This window comes from Corvus hawaiiensis, chromosome Z, assembly GCF_020740725.1.
Source record: "Corvus hawaiiensis isolate bCorHaw1 chromosome Z, bCorHaw1.pri.cur, whole genome shotgun sequence".
NCBI lineage: Eukaryota > Metazoa > Chordata > Aves > Passeriformes > Corvidae > Corvus > Corvus hawaiiensis.
Genome location: NC_063255.1, coordinates 12763634 through 12777681, shown reverse-complemented (window position 1 = coordinate 12777681; position 14048 = coordinate 12763634). Strand labels below are relative to the sequence as shown.

The window sequence follows — 14048 nt, the reverse complement described above, 5'->3', positions numbered from 1 at the left end:
CCTTAGCAGCAGAGACACACATCCCAAGAGTGTGAATCTGCCGGAGCAAAACTCTCAAAACTACAGTTATAGGTAAGTACCCTTTTTCTCTTACTTTTTAAGTTCTTACCCGGCTCCTCTCCCTTTCTCCCCATTACCCATCTCCCCCATAAAATTCCCTAAAGAGGAAACTAACAGAAGAATACTATTATGAATGAATAGTTTGTTTATGTCTAATTTTATGTAGCCAATTAATGAAATGACAGAATGTGTAATTATAACCAGTATATTAGCATTCATTTTCAAAAATGTTGTAGGGGGCTTATTTCCTTAAAAATGGGGCTTTAAGTAGTAATTTGTATAGTAGTTTTGCAGATTACAGTCATTAATACCAGAAGGTGAAGAGATACAGTGCGAAAGATAAATAGCTCTGTGTGTAGTAGAGTGTGAGACTTAGTTATCATGTATTTTGTGTATAGAAGCTTTCCTTAGGTCTGCATTTTGTAGAGTAATGTAATGGATGAAACTGGTGCTTCGTATAGCTCTTCCAAGAAAAAGCAGCTTTGCAGCCTCCATGTCGTGTAGAAGACAGATATTGTGTTTGTGTGTGTTCAGACATGTTTTAAGAAAAGTGAAGGGAAGAAATTCCTGTTCTATTAGAGGAATTGCAATGAAATGTTGCAATGTTTCTACCTAGCTGGGAAAAGTTACTTCCTTTTACAGTTTTTGTAAAGATTAAAATACTTACAAAATGATTTTTTTTTAATGGTAGGGTCATATAATTTAATAGAATTTTTATTTGTGCTCATATGTAACATGACATCAAAATTCCCCTATTTATTCTAGGTCGTGCTTTACATAGGGTAGTGTAGAAAACTGCTCTTGTAAGAAGGTGTAGGAAATAACTAAACTGTAGCAGTTTAGCAAGAAGCCTTCTTTGTTTCAGTCTACACCATGAACTAAGACTAGAAAATTCAATATAAATTTCATGTAATGTATACCCTTGTTTGTACCTGTTGGATGAAAGGATTTATGATACTATTTACCCAGTAACAACTTACATTCTGGGAGACTCATTTCTCTATAATGTTTTTAAATCTTGATAAAGAAATGGCATGAGTAGTGAATAAACCCTATTAAGAGCTTAATCCCATCATTTCTGTAGTTCGCAGTCACTAAGTTCACTCTGACATCAGCCTAAGAAGACACAGATTTCTTTTTCAATGTCATGCAATATAAATGTTACTGATCTAGTTAATTGATGGTATTTTTGAGTGCAAGGCGTTGTGTCAGAACAAAATCAGCAGCTTGAAGGGAGAAGGGAAAGTCACTTCTTATTTCTAAAGTTTTCTGTCTATACAAATGAATGAAAATCCAGTTGGATATGTTAGCTGTGGTATTAGTGTGTTGCATTTTTCTTGTGGAATTAGATGCTGCACTGGGTATTTCAAAGTAAGTGCACTTCAGGTTTTGCTCAGGTATTTTGAGATTACAAAACTGTAATTTTGCACAAAGCAATCACGTGGATAAAACCCGGTGTTTATGTTGAAAAATCTATCTCATAAATAAATTAAAGTTGTATGGTTTGTAAGACAGCAATATTAAATTCAGAGAGCTTAAGTTACAGTTTCCAATCTCTAAACAAAAGTAGATATTTGATTATACTTTCCTGCAGTTTAATTTTTGTTATTTCCTGGTGTAGTATTTCCTTTATATTACTGTAGTTGACAGAGAATAATGAGTTACCAGACATCCTTAAGTAGAAAAATTCGTAACACAGTATGATGAGTGTGTTATTGCTATATTTAAGCAAGCAAACAAAACTTCAGAATATTCATTTTGATAAAGTCTTCTACACCTTAAGTTATGCCAGGGATCACTGTAGCCTTTTCGTGTTTTGAACTGAGTTTAGACATCCCTTCTGATGGGGTTTCCTTTTTGGACAGTGACCAGAAGTTCGATGAAGTCTTTTAACAGGTCGCTAAAGATTAGCAGCTGTTTCTGTTCTGAGTCTTGCAAGTCCCTTTCTTTGAACTGCAGCAGCTGGAAGTCCTCTGGTCACTTCTTCAGAGATTTTTGGAATTACGTGCCATTCTATAAAGCTTCCTATAAGAGGTTCATGACTGTACTTTCTTGATTTCTTCTGTAAGGGAGGAAGCAGTGAGAATAAAATCTTTGCCTTGTGTTGGCTAAATCTCTCCTTCAAGGAGAGGAGCTGGTACTGTGGAAGTCTCTTCTACTGATGTGAAGGGTTCTCTTTGGTTGTTCAATTCTTTTTTTCAGTTGGCATAGGACTTTGAGGGGAGATCAGATGGGAGCAAACTCTCATGGTTGTCAATGGTGTGCATTCATGAAGGAGTAGGAAAGAATGGATTTTTGCCCTCACTCCATTGATAGGTCATCCATTGGTAACCATTGAAGTAATTTTAAAGATTCCTTGTATACAGATTAGATTCTTGTGTTCTACAGAGCACTGTTGGTTGGGGGAAAAGGGCCCTTAGACAGCTTTGAAGAGATATGTGAAAAATAACTAAGAAAAGGAAACAGTTGACTGTAGACATATGTTTCTTATTTGGACATTTATCTATGTGTCACCTGTTGAAAATTTCTGATCTTGATTGCTAGTTTAAATAAGATAAGCTTGTAATTTGCCTCTGTCTGACTTGTCTCTGATGTTGTTAAAAATCGAAGGTTTGACAATATGTAATAACCCCTTAGGACTACTATATTTGAGTTAAATTTATTAATTAGTGATGTCATTAAATAAGTGATATTTCAAATGAGTGGAAGTAATCTCTAATATGAGACATTAGAAGAGTTAGAGCTTTAAAAATGTAAAACTCTTAAATGGTATGCTTTACAAAAAGAAAAGTTGTACTTTCAATTACCATTGAAATGGTTCATCTAGAATTCAGCATTAGAGGATCAGTCTTATTTGTGTCTCTGAAGAGGGGAATATTCATATTTAACCATTTTGGATATGAAGTCTCCCACTGAGTCCCTTGCAAGGTGTAAATGGGAAAACAAAAATTTATCACTTTTGTCTGTTTATAAGTATACCAAACAGTATTAGTAGAGGGAAATGTTACCATTCTACTAAAAGGAAGCGTAGCAACGATGCTCATGGCTATTATTTAGACTTGTTACCTTTTCACAGATACTTACAAAAGGCCCATTTCAATTTGCTAGGCCAAGCAGTTCTAGAGCTGGGTATCATTCAATTATACTTAGTTGTTTTAAGAGTTTATTCTGGGATTTAAGGCAATCATCAGGCTTTCAAGGAAGCAGTAACCTAGGGGTTTCAGCATTAAAGGTGTTTTGACTGCTGCTTTGGAAAGATTCATGGGTGAGTAAAAGAACAGAGATACTTTTATAATACAGCTCTCCTCATCCAGCTGCTGCTTCTAACACTTCCTCAGCTTCCAAGCATCTTTGTTTTCAGGATGAATGTTCTTCAAGTCATGTTTGCCTCGTAGTTTCAGCAGAAATGTATCTCAAGGTGTCTGTGGTTATTCCAGTGCAATGTGGTTTTTTGCACAAAGGTTCCACAGTAATTAATTAATTTCTTAATCTTAAAGTATTCGTAACTTGGATGTGCAGGTATTTCCAAAGGTGAAGGCCATAACCTGTTTCCAGGAATACTGTTCATAAAGGGATTGGTGGGAGATTACCACTTGGAAATCCTGCTGATTTTTTTTGCCATGTCACACTTGTGGCTCCAGTAATGTTTTGTTTCTTGTGCCACAATGAATAATTTCATTTGCTAGAACAGCTCTACTATTTTTCAGTATAATGTAGCTTATGATCTTGCTTTGAGTTCCAAGGTACTGCCTTTTTTAGTGAACATGTTGCAAGGTAAAAAGAATATTCTTATGGATTTGCCAAGTCAAAAGGATTCATACGTAGAGTAACTGGGATCAGACTGTTCTCTGAACTACCATAAATTTGTTAAAGGAATTGGAAAAAATGTAGATATATTTTGAATATATCTACAGCCTCAGAGAAAGGTGGAGGAGTGAATAATGGTTTTGGAAACAATCTGAAAACAACGAACTTGTATACCAAATCATTAATATAGTCAGAAAGCTCTTCTGTAACTTACTGCATATTCTTTTTACTATGAAAACTGTTATAAAGATGGAAGCAAAAGTGTCCTGATCACACTTTATTGGACTAAAGAGCTTGTGAGCCAGCATATTTGAAACTGCGACAAGCTTTAGATCTAGGTCTGTAGGATTTCAAAGAAAGACATTAGTCTGATATTTTGGTGAAGTCCTAGATCCCCATATTAATAGAAATACTACTGTCTATGGAATGAAGTGGATGAAGCTTGGATACTGATGCCTTGAAGGATATGAAGTATATTTCAGTGGATGTTGTAAAAGTTCATCTGTTCATTTTGGGACTCATGACTTACGAAGCAGGTATATGCAAACTAGCATATATTTGACTGTAAAAGAGAAGATCTGAACACATCTGTTTTCAGAGGTTCACTACTCTATCCTCATCTCTCTGATTCTAATGCTCATATAGCTGAAAGTGAGTTCAAGATTTTATAAAGCCCACAAAATCCAATGGTATATTTCAGCTTTCAAATTTTTGCAGCTATCATGTCAAATTAAAAAGTTTTTATCCTTGTTCAATGGAGTTTTTTCATTATACTTGATGAAGTCAGTGGAACTATGTATTCATCCTACCTTTTTTCCCCTAGTTCAACCGGATATTTTCTTGTACTCGGGACAGCTTTTTTGTCCTAGATACAGAATTCTCATAGAGGCAAAGCAGTAATGATCGAGTCTAGTTTTGAGGCTCACCTTCAAGATGCACTGGAAATACAAAGAAATCTGTGAGTCATCTTAACTCTGTCTGCAATCACCTTGCCATCTAAGAAAATAAAACTTTTGAAGGTGTCCCTTTCTTCTCAGACAAGATGTCAAGTTACTAAAATATCAGTATGCTATTGTCAAGAGAAATGAAGAATGTGCATCAGAAGAGCTATGTATTTAGAGTGAATATGTGTGCCAAGTTGTGATGTGACCATCTACTTTTGTGTTGTCAACTTACAATTTGACATTTTGGATGATGAAGAGCAGCAGCATGTTGAGCCTGGTCACTTACAGAAGTCCAAGCAAGAAAATTGGCCCTACTTGAATTATTTTGGTTGTTTATTCTTGGTGCCTTCAGCATGAGGGCTCTGAAAGGTGAGTTTTGAATGATCCAGCTACAGCTGTTTAAGGCACCATAGCTTGTGGCCATCTGCTCCTATAATAGGCATAAGAGAGGAAAACATTTTCTTGCTTTTAACTGCATCATTCAGCCTGGTAGGTTAATACAAACCACCTTCACTGGTGCCTTATGGTGATGCATTAGACAGTGAAATGTAGTTGTGGAAATATGAATGCGTGTTCCCTTCTGTAACAGGTAATAACTTCAGTTAAAGGGATGGGGCAGATAATGAATAACAGTAATGTCTTAAAGACTACTGTTAGATCCACCATCAGAGCTTTTACAGGATTTTTTTATTGTGCCTGGCATTTCTGGACTAAAATGACAAGGCTGACCAACTTTCTCAAAAGAATGCAAGTTTCTGAACTTACGTTTCAAAATTTAAAGAGTTTTAATTGAGAAGTAAGGTAATGATGTGTGTGGATGTATTGTATATTTGTTTTATCCATAATGTAGAAAAAATCATCTGTGTAAGTCCTCATATGAATCCAGCAGCTGCTGTAGCACAAAAAAAGCAAAAATCTCCATGCTAAAAAGCTGCATCTTTGATTTGGAAAATTTATTTTGCTTCACACGTCTATCATGAAGTTGGCAGTCATTCCTACAGGCTTTTATTGAGCTTTGCAAAGTTCTTTTTTTGCAGTTGATCAGTTTCTGCATGGAGTTTATTGTATCTGTCCTTACTGTCTTCCAGCCACTGAATCTTGTACAGAATTTTTGTGTTTTAGAAAGTTAGAGATACCGAAATAGATTTGAGGATGAAAGTGATGGGGGGGAAGAAGCCTGTTTGCATCACTGGAATTGACCATGTTACTGCTTGTTATTGTGGCCTAATTTTCATTTTGGGGGTGATCCTTCCAAGTATTTCTAAATAAGAATGTTCTAAAAATTTACAAGAAATTAGAAGTCATATATTGTAATTCTGGTTTACAGTTACAGAGGAGTGTGTGGCTTTTTTCATTGGGATTTATTTCCCTCTTTCTTGATTGCATCCTCCTTACCATTCATTCACCTGCTCTGAATAGGAGAGCTGGTTCATTGTGTCTAGTGATAAGGCACCACAAACGTAGGCACAAAGTACAACATCTTTCTTAAGTTGCATTTGTGGTCTAGGGATTTTGACAATACATCTGTGTTTAGTCATTCCTTAGACTTAAAATCATATTCCCTGATTACAGAGAAAGTAGGATTTTTTTTGACAAATTACATGGTGATAGTTGAGAAATGAGAATATATGCCTTAGTGCAGGTAGGGCATCTAGTTTTCATGGCAGAAATTATTTTTAGTGTAGAGTTCCATGTTGGTAATATAAATGGGTTGAAGTTTGTACGAGTAGAATATACTCTTTTGGATACTTCCATGTGCTTCTCATTTCTATGAATTCTACCAGATTTCAGGTTGTGTGGTTGGCTCACTTGATTTTTCTTTATTCTGCACCTAATGATTTTTTAGTGTAAACTGAAAGGCTTATTGCAGAGTTGGGTTCTTGACAGAAAATTATCGCTATACTTTTTGTTTCATCTGTAAAAAGCATTATGATTGCAAAGGGAAAATACTCAAGTTTTTAAGTGTGTAGTGGTCCCCAACCTAATATGCATGTGTTATGGTAGAGACTCCAACCCTTGGTGTACTGCTTAGCTTCAAAGAGAAGCATGGAGTGGTGGAGTAGTTACTTTATCAGTTTTGTTCATTGTTTGTGTGTTCCCTGACTAAAATGTGTGAAGTCCAACTGATGCACTGAACCAAGTAGGGAAAACCTCTGTCATAATCTTTGCAGATCCTTGCTTAGTACATGTATAATAAAGCAGGTTGAATCTGCAGAAGATATCTTTTATAGTAGTATTCCTCAAAGAGTAGTTGTGAAGATGCACCTTAACTTTGACTTTTCCAGCTTCTGCTTCAAGTGTAATTGAGTAGTTTGGGGGTTTTTTAAATGGCATGGGGTTTTTTGGTCTTAATGTATTTTAGCTGCTTTATTAGGTGGTTCTCTTGGGAATTACACAGGGCCTTTGATTTCATGTGTTTTGAGGGAGGGGTTTTTTAATGACTAACTGGCATCTGTGGTAGACTGACAGTGAATGATAGCCTGAATACATGAAAAAGTATTAGCTAGAGAAGTCCTATTCTTGCTTTTAAATTCAGTGGATTTTTCTATGTTTGCAATACATGCTGAGGAGGATTAATTGTGGGAGTGGAGGGGAATGGACATTCTTCCTTGGACATTTATCAGTTTTTATATATAATTTGTGATCTTTTCTCTTTTAACTTTCAGATAAGCCTCTGAAGAAGCGAAAACAAGAAAACAAACCACCAGAGGCTGGAGGTGCTACTGGAGGAAATAGAGCAGCTTCTCAGGAGACAGGTTCTGCAGGAAATGGGGCAAGGCCAGCATTGATGGTTAGTATTGATCTGCAGCAAGCAGGAAGAGCAGACTCTCAGGCAACAGTAACTCAGGATTTGGATACCATCAGAAAACCTGAAGAAATTAAGCAGTATAATGACGCATTTGTGTGTGTTCCCCAAGAAGACACTGTTGGAGCTCTTAAATTTAAACCTGAAAACCATCCAGAAATTTTTAGAAAAAAGTCAGACTTTGAAAGTCAAAAGACAGATATCCAGCAAAATGAAAGCAGACAAATGGAATTCCAGCAAAATGAGAGCAGACGGTTGGAAAGTAAATACAATGAGAGCAAGCAGTTAGAAGTGAAACATGAAAGCAGACAAATGGAAATGAAACAAAATGAGAACAGACAGACAGAATTGAAACAGAACGAGAGCAGGCAAATGGAGATGAAACAAAATGAGGGAAAACAAAATAATGGCAAACAGGAAATACGGCAGAGGCCAGAAACGCCGAAACAGAAGAGTGAAGGCAGACCTGAAACACCAAAACAGAAGAGTGAAGGGAGGCCAGAAACACCAAAACACAAACACGATAATAGGAGGGACTCCAGTAAACCTTTGTCAGACAAGAAGATAGAAATATCTAGGCACAAACTAGATGTGAAATCTGATCCTTCAAGGGTGAAACCTGAAAGTAGACCTGATCCAACAAAACAGAGGCCTGATGGGCGCTCAGTTTCTGATACACCAAGGCGTGACCATGATAGCCTTAAACAAAGATCTGAGGACAGGGGGGATTCAGAGAGATACAGAGGAGATCCATCCAAGATTAGAAGGCCTGAATATTTGAGATCCTCAAACAAAAGTGAACATGATTCTAAGCATGGTATTAAATCTGATGGTTCAAAACCTGAGAAATTTGAAAGGAAGTATAGGCAAGAGCCTGGTGATTCAAGGTTTTCTTCTGGGGAGCAGAAATCAAGACCTGATAGCCCTCGTATTAAACAGGAAGGTAAAGGGGATTCTAGCAAATCAAGACCTGATAAACCTGGTTTTAAGTCACCAAACAGCAAGGATGAACGAAGGACAGATGGTAATAAGAGTAAAGTAGATAGTAATAAAACACATGGTGACAATAAAGCAGAGTTTCCCAGTTATTTGTTGGGGGGAAGATCTGGCGCATTGAAACATTTTGTCATTCCAAAAATCAAGCGTGATAAAGATGGCAATGTTTCTCAGGATTCAAGGAAAACTGAATTTAGAGGTGAACAGAAGGAAAAAGTAGAGAAGATTGGGCTAGTTGAAGATCTAAATAAAGGAGCTAAACCTGTAGTTGTCCTTCAAAAGCTTTCTTTGGATGATGTGCAGAAATTTATTAAGGACAGAGAAGATAAATCAAGGGGCTCTTGTTTTAAACCTAACAAGAACAAGTCATCCAAACCTAATAAAGGTAAGATTGTTTTAATATTAATTGCATTATATGTTTTACACTCAAGTTCTTGTAGATTTTCTACTTCTGCTGTTAGAAATGAAATGCAAACATTTGCTAGTTTATGTGCTTGCTTATATGGGGATTTTGAGAAATAAAGTGAAACTAGTCTAAGGACTTGTCATTATTGGAAATCTTGCTACAATTGAACCTGAAATTATTTATTTACTTCAGTACAAGTTCTTAATCTGGCAACACTTAAATGGTCTTAGGCTGCACTAAATGATACTTCAGCTGCATTAGTTTAATATGGTAATTTATCCAGTGAAATGTAACTTTTGTATGTATAATTTTACCGGGTTTAGGTGTGTCTGTATGAAGTACTACCACTACTGTAAATAATGTAGCTGGAGTGATGGTAAATACTAAGTATGCAGCCCTAAGATTCTTGTATGTATTTAATTTGAATTGAAATGGGTTTTTCTGAGGCATGTTTTGACAGGGTGGTAGTAAGAACCTAGTTGCAAAGTCCCATCTGCCTCTTTAATACTATAAATACAAGTCAGTTGAGGAGGTTCCATGATTGAGACTTTGTGATAATAAACTTAGAAAAACGTTTGGTCTGTAGAAGAATTCATATATCATTGTCTCTAGTGTTCATTATATGCAGAAAGAAGAAAGCTGAACAATTGGCTGGCGTTTTGAAATTAGTATGTGGGCAGGAAATAAATCAGAATAGCTTGTAGGTTTGATATTTAACTGATTATCTCTTCTGCGGATTAACACTTTTTAAAAATAGGATTGCTTTTCTTTTTGGTGCTTTAATTTTGGCTTCTTTGGTTTCAGACTGAAGTAGATAATTTCACATTGTGAAATCAGTATTACTAACTAGTCAAGTTTCTGGGTTTTTTAAATGTTTAACATTAAAGAATTTAAATTTCTTATATAGTCATGTCTGTAGAGTTGTTGTGCCTTAAAATAGACAGATCAAAAGCCATAGGAGATGTTTGCAGCTGTATGCAGGATGATTTATAAATCCATTTCCAGGTGTATAATGAATGCAAGATGAAAACATTTTCTTATATAGCTGATCTGGTTAGAAATTATGTAGAAATCATCTTTGTGAGTGTGTTAACTATTTTACGTGCATCTATAAAGAGGTGTTGTCTGTATCATCAATTTCTTGTGCTATGCCTGTTTTCTATCTACTAACTTGTTTATATTAACTCTAAAAAATCTTAATAATAATTCATGATGTATATTACTTCTTTGTAAAATACTAGCCTCCTTATTAGGGATTTCTCTTTGTCCTGGAAATAAGAACATTGTCCCTGTCTCTTTTTGAGGTTTAAAACAGGCAAAATTTCTATTTCTAATAACAGGTATCTAGAGTTAGCCATAAAACTATGACATCTTTGTTCTCAGTTTAATCGGAAGGTTTCAGATAAAACCCTTATATTCTAGATAGGAAATGCTAAAAACTTTCCGATGGAACTAGGGTCTAGTGTCGCTAGGATAGATTTTGAATTCACACAATTCTATGCGCAGAAAATCAATTCCTTTAAAGTCTTCAGAACAATAGGCAGTGCATGTATGCTTTCCAAAATGTTTCTGAATTATTTTTTCTTGTAGTCTATATTACATGTGGTTATGTATCTAGAACGCTTTAGTAGTGTGTAAAGGTTTTAATGACTTTTGGTGTGATTCTAGTAGCTGTCACAGATGAGCAAAGCATTGATTTTAAAGTCAGGTTTATAATTTCTCTACAGTGTTTTTCTGCATTTTTTTTTTCTTTCTGAAGTAATCTTTTTCTTGCGTACTTTTAAATAACTTGGGACATATTTGCAGGGGAAAAATTGTTTGAATCTGATATGAGTCTTTTTGCAATTGTATTCAGAATAAGGTTCTTACAATGATACTAGAAATAGGTTTAATGAAAAGAATAATGTAACTATTTTTATCTTACAAATCAACTTTTGAGCGTCCAGCAGGCAGATTTTGGAGAAAGTGTCTTTGAATGGCAGATTTTTGATGTGTAATTTAGTTCTGTATTTTTTTCCCTGGTAACTTACTTCCTAGAACACATTATGCTAATTAACCAGGTGAATTCCAGTGTACCTTTGAAAAGGTACATAATTTATAAAGTTCTCTCTCTTCATCAGGCAAAGTCTATTTGTCAACAGCTAACTCATATAGATGTGTTCGTGCCACTGCCACAATGTCCTCAGTCCAGTTGAAATAGTGTTCACAGTTCTACTTGGTGCCATTTTTAGTTATAAACATTTTAATACACTAGGAAATGTAATTTTCGTAAACCTTCTTTTAGTTCATCCTATACTGCTTAGTAGATTGTAGCAATTCTTTTCTAGTGTTGCCTTTTAGCATCATTATTCAACTTCTCACATGCCTCTTATGCCATGTAGCTTAGTATATTTTACTTTATCTTATTTCATTACCCTTGTATCTCTTGTCCTTTCTTTTTTGTTTTTCATCCATCCCTCCCTCAAGAAAATGTCTTCTCCTGGCTTTGTCATGTACAACTTCATTGCTATAAATTATCTGAAATGCAGTTTAAAATAGGGTTGCTCAGCTGGTTTAAAACACCATGTAGATAGTCATTCTGTCTTAAGGCACTAATTCCCATTCATTACAAAACTCAATAACATTGACTCATATTAAGCTACAATTAATTCTTTGCAAACTGAAAGTTTGTACAACTTTTTGCATTGTTTCAGTAAATTTTGAAATTGTGTCGTTATTTGCATTGCACTTCAAAAAGACAAAGTAACATTCTCACCGAATTTTACAGACACATTTGAAATTTTATCAAGTTATGAATGGGAGGGGTAGCCACAGTCTGTGACTGTTAATATTGAATCAATCCAAGAGTCCCTTTTGGCATTTACAAGGAAGAAGGAACTTTTCTCTCTCTCTCTCTCTCTCCTGATCTTTGAGCATTTTTCTGAAAGATTCTCTATATCTCAGAGGAAGTTTTGCATTTTTTTCGAAGTACTTTTGTTACAGGGTCTTGTGGTGAAGTCTTGTGGCCAATTTTGTCCAGGTCAGAATGAACTGTGACATTTTCTTTGTCTGATTTTAACATCTGTGAATGTCTTTTATCTTGGTTTTAATGCAAATGTATGTTGTTGTGGGATCCATGAAACTTTTCCCTTTAAGCTTGTGCCTGCGATGAGGAGGTCATGTTTGCTGTCCTTTCTTTTCAGAGCTTCAGCGAATACCTTTTCTGCTGCTTTTTAGACCTATGCTGATCACCTGTGTTGGGATGGGAGCTGTTAACAGCTTCACATTACTGCATTCTGAGCAAGACAAATTTTCCATTGTTAAAGTATGAGTAATGAGAGAAGCTGTAACTGTCTGTATAAGAAGATGTCTGAGTAGGTTTAAAATATGTTTGAAGGATTGTCTTTGCAAAATAAGCATCTTTTGGATATTCCTGCATCACCTAAAAGGAGTTTGTTGTTTTAAGGAAAAAAAAGGAAATTCTGATCTGAATGCTATTCTTCCATTATGTGTCTTGTTTTGGGATTTCATTATCTGTACAACACAGGACTGAAGACATAAGATTTTATTGCTCACTACAAGTCTTCCTAAATATACTCTGTTCCCTGCTGCCCTGGTGTGAAATTTGAGTAAAGATTTGACATTTCTTTGAATGTGCTCTCCATACATACTCTTTACTGGATCAGCTAAAAATCTTACTGCCTAATTGTCTTCATGTCATTAAAATAATGCTTCTGGATTCTTCTGTGTTCTGTGCTTATATGGTTTGTTTGGGGTTTTTGGTTTGTTTGTTTTCAATTCCAGGTGACTTTTTCAGAGCCTATAGTAACTGATTCGGCATTTGTGTAACATGACAGTCTGTCTTTGGGTTCTAGCACTGTTGGAAATAGTTTCACTTGTGGAACAGCAATCAATTATCTTCTAGTAGTGACAAGAAAGGGAGTATTTCAGGATGAAAAGCTGTATCCAGATTGTGTGGGCTCAGTTGAGTGAGCTTGTGATGCCTCTCACTGATTTCTAGTTAGCACTGCCAAACTGCTTAAAGGTGCTTTATGGTACAGATGAAAACTGTGGGCAGAAAGGGAGTACCAATTTTAAACATTGTTTAAATCCTTCATGTATAGGACTTCTCTAAGGACAAAAATGGGTTATGGATGTTAGCAGATCAAATTTGAGAGTTCACACAAATTTATTTCCAAAATAACAATTTCTTGATGCTGAAATAGACATAGAAATCAGAAGGGCTGCAAGGAAATAACGGAAGTAAAAACATACTACCCTTGGAAAGGGAAAGCAAACTCAGCTTGCTTCCCATAAATTGTACTTTTGTAAACGTTAGCATTTTGAAAATCCTCAGTTCCATATATCTTGAATTTGAAATCACTGTCTTGAAGTTCCTGGTAGCAACTGCATTTGCATGTGTCAAGGCCAGAGTAATAACCTGCTGACCATCTTGCATGTGCATGCAGCACCGGGGGGATGTATAGAAAATTATGCTGCATTTCATAGGAAAAAATACTGTATTTTGGCATTTATAGCAGAAAATTTGTAATGATTTTTCTCAGCTGAAATGTTTAAACCTTCTTCAAACTAAAATTTAATTGCAATTTAGAAAAACAGCTATGACTTTCATGAGAATTCTACAGTCTTCCTGTTTTTTCTCTTTTCTGAGATATGAATGATTACCTCCTCTCGGCTTGACAGGAGGACGGACTGGCTCACCCTTGTGCCATTAGAAGTATTTCAAGATATATTGAGTTTGCAGAGGATCCATTTTAGTATGCACTTTGTTAATTGACCCCTGATTATTTGTTTTTCCTTTCTGGATTAAGAAGCTCACATTTTGAAAACTATTCCAAGCATTGTTTAGGTAAAAGTCTAAACTATATATAACTTGTTAAAGTCTAGGAAGATCTGATTTCTCTAACATGCTTTGCACTGGAATGGTTTGTTCCTACTTGCAGGGAATTTTAAGGCTTGGTGTGTCTGTCCCATTCCAGAAAGTAGGTGGGATTTGTATGGGCATTGTACATATCCTCTTGGGCCTTCA

At 35.7% G+C, this 14048-nt stretch overlaps 1 protein-coding gene across 7 annotated transcripts in view; it reads left to right on the top strand.

The window, feature by feature from the left end:
* Window positions 1-14048, top strand: part of NIPBL (NIPBL cohesin loading factor) — a 136395-nt gene that overhangs the window by 68674 nt on the left and 53673 nt on the right. For 5 of the 7 annotated variants that reach the window (XM_048292360.1, XM_048292356.1, XM_048292357.1 and 2 more), the window contains one exon: window positions 7478-8998. The exons of 1 other annotated variant lie outside the window; for it this stretch is intronic. In XM_048292360.1, the coding sequence (XP_048148317.1) occupies window positions 7478-8998 (1521 nt within the window). Of the gene's footprint in view, window positions 1-4890; window positions 5181-7477; window positions 8999-14048 lie in introns of those variants that run through there. One more of the 7 variants, XM_048292362.1, reaches the window with a different exon arrangement.